Source organism: Saccostrea cucullata, unplaced genomic scaffold (genome assembly GCF_032062105.1).
Source record: "Saccostrea cucullata isolate Sc308-1 unplaced genomic scaffold, CSIRO_AGI_Scuc_v1 ctg6168, whole genome shotgun sequence".
Taxonomy (NCBI): domain Eukaryota; kingdom Metazoa; phylum Mollusca; class Bivalvia; order Ostreida; family Ostreidae; genus Saccostrea; species Saccostrea cuccullata.
In genome coordinates this window covers 21377-30838 of record NW_026929372.1, presented here as the reverse complement: position 1 = coordinate 30838, position 9462 = coordinate 21377, and the positions used below count along the sequence as shown (strand labels likewise).

At 32.9% G+C, this 9462-nt stretch overlaps 2 protein-coding genes across 2 annotated transcripts; one reads left to right on the top strand and one right to left on the bottom strand.

The window, feature by feature from the left end:
• Positions 1–585: 585 nt before the first annotated feature.
• Positions 586–3844, top strand: LOC134280628 (uncharacterized). Its single transcript, XM_062763068.1, has 6 exons — positions 586–625; positions 1164–1379; positions 1522–1695; positions 2015–2187; positions 3162–3379; positions 3623–3844. The coding sequence occupies exons 2-6, from the start codon at positions 1171–1173 to the stop codon at positions 3842–3844; spliced, it is 996 nt and encodes a 331-aa protein (XP_062619052.1). The 5' UTR covers positions 586–625; positions 1164–1170.
• A 1735-nt stretch (positions 3845–5579) lies between these two features.
• On the bottom strand, positions 5580–7589 carry LOC134280631 (perlucin-like protein). The gene is made up of 4 exons (XM_062763071.1): positions 7543–7589; positions 6304–6579; positions 5810–5989; positions 5580–5659 (listed from the first exon to the last, which is right to left on the bottom strand). The coding sequence occupies exons 1-4, from the start codon at positions 7586–7588 to the stop codon at positions 5598–5600; spliced, it is 564 nt and encodes a 187-aa protein (XP_062619055.1). The 5' UTR covers position 7589; the 3' UTR covers positions 5580–5597.
• Positions 7590–9462: the final 1873 nt, after the last annotated feature.

Below are 9462 nucleotides of genomic sequence, written 5' to 3'. Positions count from 1 at the left end.
AATGACCTGAATATTTTAGGCTAATGTTTTTCAATCATTTAAAAATCCTTGTTTTAATAATAATAATAAAAAGTGAGGATTAGATCGGACTTCAGACATGAACATGATGAACAATAGGAAATATTTTCTATTGTATAGTTAAATAGCATATTGTCATTGTATGTTATTTATACTTATACATGTATATATGTAAGTAAACTTTGTATATCATTTAATCGATTTCGAAGAAAAATTGAAATAAATGTTGGTTAATGATATTAAGGATTTTTAGAATCCTTGTTACTTGATAAATAGTCAATATTACGGCTTCCATTTTTCCACAGGCACCAAACTGTCTTAAATTGTTGACCCCCTGTGTTTAGTACCTATGTTTTTTATTATAACATTTCTCATGAAAAAGATTAACATATATGCAATAAAACTTTCTTTATATGATATAACGTTAGATTAAGCTAAAAATTCGTTAGAGCCCATGCCTATAGTAATATAGAAAATTTGAGAGGGCTTTTAAAATGTGGAAATCTAGATGTCCACTGAGGCGTCCTTTTAAAAACAAGCTATCGATCAATTCTCGTGTATAGACCTGAAAACTTTAATGGAGACTGTCCACAAAGCATGTTAACAGGTAAATATTTAGTTGTGCAGATTTTGTCTAATGTTTTACAGGTTTCTTATGTTCTTTAAATTATGAATACAGATGTGGTTCATATATGCTTATAATCTTCAAAGCTCAATGTCACGTTTATCAAGATATTTATTACATTGTACGAGCTTATTGGTAAACAGAGATTTCATGAATATTCATAATGAAAAGTTTGTTGTCTGCACGTGACACTCAACAACAAATCCTAGTAGTTGAAACTTGCTGCATAAACAAACTTTAAAACTTGTTTGACACTGTTCGTTGAAATTATGTTATAATTTTATGCTTATGGCATTGAATTGTGATGCTCTTCGCAAATCTATGCACTGTTGCATTCTTTTGAATCTTAACATAGCTGATATCTAAATACGGTCATTTTACCGAAATTGTTTCTCAACTGACTAACTGTGTGAGAGGGCCTCTAGACAAACGCTGATAAAGTCTACCCATATTATCTTAATTTTTAAATAGCTATATATATACATATATGAAAATTAATTATTTTTATCGTGTATTGCAGTTGTAAAATGAGCAGAGAAGAAAGCCTACAGCGATTTTTAAAGAAAATGAAGAAAAGTAGTAAAGCACAGAATGTGTTGATTCTTGGTCAGTATGGTTCGGGGAAGTCCACGTTCATCAACACAGTCTGTGCCAGTTTGTCCGGAGAATGGGAACCGTATGCCTACGCAGGACAATCGGGGGGCGAGGGACGTCAAACGACATTCCACATCAGAATGTAAGTGGGCGGGGTCTATTTTCGCCACTTTTCAAAATTATCTTGAATATAAGAATAAAATTGAACACATTTAGCGGGAATGTTTATTTTTCGAATTCGCGTAATATAATCCCCATTTATATCTTAACGTATTCTGTAAAAGGATCGACACAGAGCGTTGCATGCCGGGATGTTGGCGGAGAAAATTGCCGACTCTTATCGACACCCAAGGCTTTGAGGACAATCCGCAGGAAATTCACAGGACCCTCCTGGAGTGGCTGTTAAATGGTTACTTCTCTGACGGCGAGAGCATCAAAAAGGCTGCTGACGTTTACAAGTAAAGTTTGGTGTATAATGAGAGACAAAATCATGAAAATGAAATATGTTGATTGAAATACTTGGCCTGTTTTAAGCTTTTAGAATTCGAATTGACATTTACGTATGTGTATATGAATTCTAGTTATCAAATTCAACATCTGAGGAGACACACAATGCCATTATTAATGTTATTAGCCTGGACTAATATTTTGCTTTGAGGGTCAGTGTGCGGTTTTTTAGTTAGTCTGTATTAATTTATATTTACACGTCCGTGGACTGTAACAGTTCTTAAGGATTCTTTCACTCAATCTGAGCCCATATTTTTCGTTTCTTTGTAGAGGATTTGAGAAAGCCGGTCTCTCTGGAGAAAAGGGACTGCAAGCAAAATATGGTTTCTTTAAAAGAAGGAAAGTCAGGATAGATAGAGTTGTCTTTGTAGCCTCCGCTGTGTCAGCAATTCCACAAAACCTGATGGAATTGTTACGAAACACAACCAACTCCCCCAACAGAGGTAATATGCAATTCCAACATTTTTATGGAGTTATTGTCCATTATTAGCAAATGATTGATAACGCATTCATACACTTAACATAAGTCCATTATTTTTGAGAGTTCAACCAACTTTATAAGAGTAACAGCTATAATTGATTTGCTCCGAGGGAACGACATCCATCGGACTTTCTAGCCCCTGGATCTATTTACTTAGTCTTAATGTACTCAACTGACATTCAAAACTTCAACTACGCACACATCTCCTGAAGAATTACAAAGATCTCTATATGAGTATTTCTGGTATTCCAAAAATAAACGTTATTTCTTTTAAGAATTTTAAAGAACGACAACGTGGATTTGTAGAAAACTGCACCAAACACAAGACATTTTGCGATCTATAATCATAGAGAACTTAATACTTGTAGAAATCAATCCGCAAATGTAGGGCTGGGTATTGGCCCAAGATTTCGTATTGCGATATATTGCGATATTTCAAACTGTATTGCGATATGTATTGCAATATTTTCAATGTAATTAAAATGGCATTTTCTTACTATATTTACTTAATTTACATACAGAATGTACATAACTGTGAAAAGTAATCAACACGGAAAAAATCTTGCTGATTTTATTTAAGTTATGTTCTGAAATGCACTCACAAAACAACTTCTGTCGTACTGTTTGGCTTAATAACAAATTTTCATAAGTGTATTTTTATATTTAATGACAAAATTCCTTAATCTAAGCATATTGCCAATATATCGATATTACAAAATCGTATTGCGATACGATATTTTTTGTCATTGTATTGCAATATATTGAAATGTCGATATTTTTGCCCAGCCCTACGCAAATGGTTCTATCGTCTTTATAGCAATGTCTCTTTCATTATTAGATCGGTACACCTATAAACCTGCTCTATTGTCTTTGAAGTTGTATTATTCTATGGTTATATTGTCTTTGTAACTTACAATTCCATGGTTATGTTTCTAGCTATACCGCTTTATGGTGTGTTGACACACATGGACAAAGTTAATGAAAGAAGTGAATCATTCCTCAGAATAAGAAAAGAATTTCAGAATAAGCTTGGACTGACCAATGATCGGTATTTACAATGTACTAACTACTGTGATGATTTTTATTCCGATGGACACAGCAGGCATCAGACATGTCCAGATATAGATATCCCCGTCATTGAATTTATGACCCAGGTAACTCTTCCACCACCACAAATATCAATGTTTAAATTAAAATACATCTTCTCAGTCTTATCTCTTGCACAAATAACATTTTATTATGGAAGTTGACAAAAAATATTTTTTAACATTCCATTCATTCTTGTCATTTCTTGCAAATTTAATTTTAATTGTTGATTTGAAACTTAGTATAAAAATGGGTTTCACTTGTATTTTTGTTCATATCAACAAGAGGAATTTTCTTTCTTTCTGTTGAAGGTTTGTAATCCTGCTGCAATTACCATTCATCACAAAATAACTCGGAGATACAACCCTTGCTTCAAAGCTGGATTAGTGATGTTCATAATATCCTCTCTTATAATGATATCCGTTTATTTTTCAAAGCCTGATTATTTTACACACATAGATGTATTTTATTTGTTCTATGACTTTGTAATAAGGCATGTAATAGATTTTAAAGAAGAAACTGACAATAAATAACATTTTACATATGGTTTCCAAAAAATCCCTTCCTCCTTGTGTACAAACCTGAATGAATTTTGAGAAAGGTGAATGTTTAGATTTGCTAAACTGACATATATTTGCTCAGCAGAAGTTAATCAATGTACTTCAACTTCATCATAAGAGAAGGACCCCCTCTACAGGAGATGCTACGTTCCTATTTAAATGGGGAAAAAAATCTGTGAAAGTGTCACTTAATTTCATTCAGCGGTACATTTATGAGGCGTTCCAGATAAGAGATGGGTACCCCAAAGAGTTACAGACAGACGGATTGACTATTAATAGTTAATAAATTAAAGTTTAATTATAGAGTTCATTTTGCAGTGAAAGACATTTTCTTTTTTCATTTGTTAAGCTATGACATGATTTAACGAGGTTGTTCTAGAAATTGAACCATTTTAATGAAGTTTCAACATATAGTGCTCACATTTGCCTAAGAAAACATTTCATCTTTTTTGGTTCATTAGAATATGGAATGTTTTTTTTTATTTTGTGTTATAATCGAGGCAATCAGTTTATGACAGGTGACAGGTAATTGAATGACAAAAGTATATCAAAGTCACTATTCATAAGTTGTATGGTTGATTCAATGACCTTGTGAGCAAATATTGTGTGCCAATATTCCCCAATATAAGTTTAAAACTTTGGAATCATCAAAATTCATAGGAGTCATTTATCGTGGATTGCATAAATTTTACAGGTTCAAGGGAACGTATAACGTAATATCGTTCATTAACTTATAATTGCAAAAGAAAGGTGGCTTAAAACTCCTATTAACGAAATCCAAGAATATTGAGCCACCACGAAATCTAATGATTTCACAGAACTCATTAAATCCCCGCTTGAAAAGTGGGAGGGCATATGGTGATCGGGATGTCTGTACATCCATCCGTCTGTCTGTTACGCTTTAGGGTGCCCATCTCTTATCTGGAACGCCTCATAAATGTACCGCTGCATGAAATTAAGTGATACTTTCACAGATATTTTTTTTTACATAATGCCATTGTGTACCTCATATTTTACTTTTTGATCTGACACTTGCTATGCATAATTGTTATATCTGAAACGTTTTCGCTATGATTTATATTAATTATTTAAATGAAATAACCAAAATTTAGTGAGTTTTTCGATGTCACTATCTAAATCAAAAAATATTCAACATCAGTGTGTGCATTGAAAGTTTTCAATAATAATGAAACATATGGAGTTACCAAACGGTATTCAAGCTCAAAGGTCCATAAAACAATACCAAATAAGAGCAATGCAAACATCGACCTCCACAACATCGTAATAACACCAATGGCCTTTCTATTCTTTAAGATTTCCACTTTTGTTGCTGAGTTTTTTAAATTTTATAAGAAATAATCATTTAATATATAATTTCAATTTTAAAGTAAAAAATAAACACAACCTACCTAGCTGTCACTACCCATCATAAATATTGCTGTTGATCAGATATTTTAATTTATTTTGTTAAGGACGACGTGTTGGAAATTGAAGGATTGCATTTCAGATTTCAGAACATAATTAGTCGTATTCGTATGGCAAAATCAGTTCAAATAAACATTGTTAAACGCCAAGCTATTTCACACTAAAAATCGCTAGACTTGAAGTGTTTTTTTATGCAATGTATAAAAGAGTATTTATTAGGTGTGACATTTTTATTTATCTAAAAATAAATATTGAAAACTATCAACTTTACATCAGGTAGATCACATAATTATATATTCCTTTAGCCTATGATGTCTCCAACCGTCTCGTATGTTGATGAAGTTGTTGTTTTATGGACAGTATCTTACAAAACATAAGTTATAAAATAACTCTTTATAATCACTTCAGTATCAAAAGTCTGTGTTTAACAAGAGTTACTGAACAAATTTCTTACACTTTGTTCATTATCAATTTATATAATTATTAATAAAAATGAATGTTAAGCTCTTTTACCGTATTGACAGATCGAGGAATAATGGTAGAATATACTGCTACAGTCATAATCATGCCATCTAAATCCACTGTCTACTCTCATTAGAGCACAGTCTTCAATAGTTCCACTGGCAAGGAAAAAGCCACTTTGAGATGGCCCCTGTCCAGGTTCCCAATTACTGTAACTCATTCTAGGATCACCTGTCATTTTTTAATATATAAAAATGTATAGCATCAGTGATAACAGTCTTTTTAACATCTTTCATTTCCAACCTTCGTTGGCAAATTATATATTCATGTATATGAAGTTTTAAGTTCCAAAATCTCTCCCTAGCTGAAGTTTTTACATGTACATGATTATGCTTATTACTTTATCGATATGAAAATCGCATGCCTCGCTGAAAGAAAACTGACTATGCATCTAGTAAAACTCAGTCCTTATAATATCATAACTATGTAAATTGTTATTTTGAATAGTTTTATCAATGTTCACAAGAACAAAACGTTTAGCTCACCCGAGACCCATTTCCAATGTGATTCTGACTCGTTGTCGCTCGCCCCAATCCAGAACCCGTCTTCCTCTGACCTTTGACCTGACAGAATTCTTTGGAGAAAATGCTGCATCCCAGAATCCCGGATCTGAACTAAGTCTCCGCCCTCTTGAAGACACTGGTGTCTTGCGTCATCCCAGTCGTAGTTCCCATAATGTACCTTCAGACAAAAATCCCCGTATGTGTACAGGTCGCTTTTATTCAGGTTTGGCGGACAGTTGTCAAGGGCTAAACTATGAACTTCAATGGAGATAACAAACAGATTTCAAGATCAAATGTATATAAAAAAAATACAAAATAGGAGCGGAGGAAACACGGGCGTTCAAAACATCAGAGGTGGGATCAGGTACCATGGAGGAGTGAGCATCCCCTGCTGACGGGTTATAACCTCAGTTCGCTCCTTGTCATGATCGGGAAATAATGAAAAATCCGTCTCAATTCAGTGCATAAATAATGGACTTACGATTAGTATGAAAAACGTCAGTCTGCATTTGATCTAATTTTAAATAGTATTTGCTGACAAGGTCATTGTATCGACCATAGAACTAACAAAATGATGACTTTAAACGAGACTGCTAATATTCTTGTTTCATCAACTTGTTTTTCAATAAATTACCCCGTTTTAGAAATCGTTCATACGTAGAGCATCTCGCGTATCGAATCAATTTAGATATATAAACTTCGTATGCAGGTTATGAAAGTACATGTATATTGCTGCATAAGTAAGGGAAGTTGAAGATTGAAAAGTTCAAGTCATCACGTTTATCATAGAGCTTGGTTTTTAGATTACCATTTACATCTTTTTAAAGTAAAATATCCTAATATGAAAAAGATGTGTCAGACTCTGTGGCCATTGCAAATGTTTTCGTCTTTTCATGCATAAAATTTGCACAAATTCTGCTTTAAATGTATACAAAAAAGGTTTGCTAATTACTGGGCGCTATTGGATCCCATGGGAATTCTAATAGATTGCTGGCAGATATGATCCCCCAAAACAACGAAAATATTCAAGAATTGAATCACTTCATCATTTGAGAATCTTAAGGCGTAAAAATACTATACTGCTGCTCTGACGCAAAGCTCCCCTTAATTTCCACATATAATTAGGAAAAGATCTTTCCCGCTTTATTGATGCGTGTTTTTACTCTTATGGATCCCCCTCCCCCAAAAGTTCACAGCTGAGTAATAGAGAAGTGTGCTTACCAAAGTGACTCAGAATTATAAAGAAACTTGTGAAAAATAGATCCATATCTTGACACAACCCACAGCTGATAATAGGAGATATACTTAATGCACTATTTCATTTTTTGTCAGCTGGAACTATTCACAAAGAAGGAACTCTAGAGTACTTTGTATCTGTACACAGAACAATGACAATTCATATTATAGGGCAAGTAAACAACACAATACATGGCTAATACAAGTTCAAACTTTGTTAACAAATTATAAGGAAAAAAAATGCTTCTATATTTTTAGACTTTTAATTTTTAAAGTATATTTATAAATAAGTTTGGTATTCCAGATAATTTATGCTGTGCAACATAACTATGTGGACATGCCACTTATTTATGTCAACAATAAGTCAACATGCAATAAAGTATGTTGACAAAAAAGTTATATTGGTAAACTTAATTACTAACGCCATTATATATCACCATACATGCAACTTATGTAACATGCAAGATAACTATGTTAAGACGCGAGACTCAGTTAATTAGGTAAGCGTGTTCACAAAGATAAGTTGCACGTTGACAAAATTTAATTGCATGTTAACATACTGTAAATGTATTACGTTTGGCGTAAACGATATTTGGCGGAAATTCAATTTCTAACAAGTTAGAGTAGATTTGATTTAGCGCTGCCTGAATGTGCTAGTTATAAATATTAATATACAAGACATTCAGCTATGTACTTGAATTAAGGGACTCTGCTTTCCGCCAAAATCGCTAAGTAGAAATACACCGCTAAATGTAATACGTTTACAGTAATAATCTTGCATGTTGACATAAATAGGTTGCATGTCTTAATATTGATATTGCATGTTAACATCAATAAGTCGCATGTTGACATATATCTTGCTTGTTAACATTATGTTCAAGAATCTACCTTTAACGCATAGATAAACTATTAAACGAAATATATGCAGATACGAAACAGTAGTCAAGCTCAAAAGTCCATTTAAACAATACAATTCAAGAGCAGAGCAAATACGGACTTCTTAAACATCAAAGATGGGATCAGGTACAATCACATTGTTTGTCAATAGCTTACATCGCCTTTGATATTGTTCATAAGTAGATCATTAACATGTGTATCGAATCAGCTGAGAGATAAAAACCCCGTATGCAGGTGATGAAGGTATATTGCCGCAAAATTAAAGGAAGTTGATTAAAAAGTTGAAGTCATCAAGATTATCATAAAGTTTGGTTGTAACATGAAGATTACCAATATGGCCTTTTTCTAGTAAATTCTCAGATATGAAACAGATATGTCAGACACTGTGGTATCTTTTATTTCTAGCTAATTGGGATTTATCTTGTTTGACCTATGAATGGGAATAACTATTGCTAATTGATAATACGTCGTCAATTTATCTAAATGTCAAGTTGAAGGTCTCAGAAAGTTTTTCTTATTGTACAAATTTTTGAATAAATTCTACTTCATATGAATTCTGCTTATTACATGTACATTGGTCCATTCATTTGGTATCTATAGAGATTCCAGTCGATTGTTAGAATACCTGGTCTCCAAAAACCACATCGGTATTGATGTAGATACTGTCAATCAGAAACTCAACAATCTTTTAAATTTCAACTTTAGAGTTCTTGTGTGCACAATCAGAAGGTTTTTAACAAAATAATTCTGCAAATAGATATTACATTATGAATTAAGTAAATTTACGAGATTATTGAATTAGCAGCTGTCTATGGTGCCAAAAAGCCTTAGATTTAATTTATCATGAGGTTTCGTTGCATGATGTGTTGAAAAGTCGTATATACTAAGTATTTTAGTGAGGAGTAAAGAAAGGTGCTAAGTAGCGTGTTTACTGGAATTTATGACATTTGTGCCCTAAACATTTAATGTTCTTTAACATTTGGAATGACGCAAAACACACGTGAGACT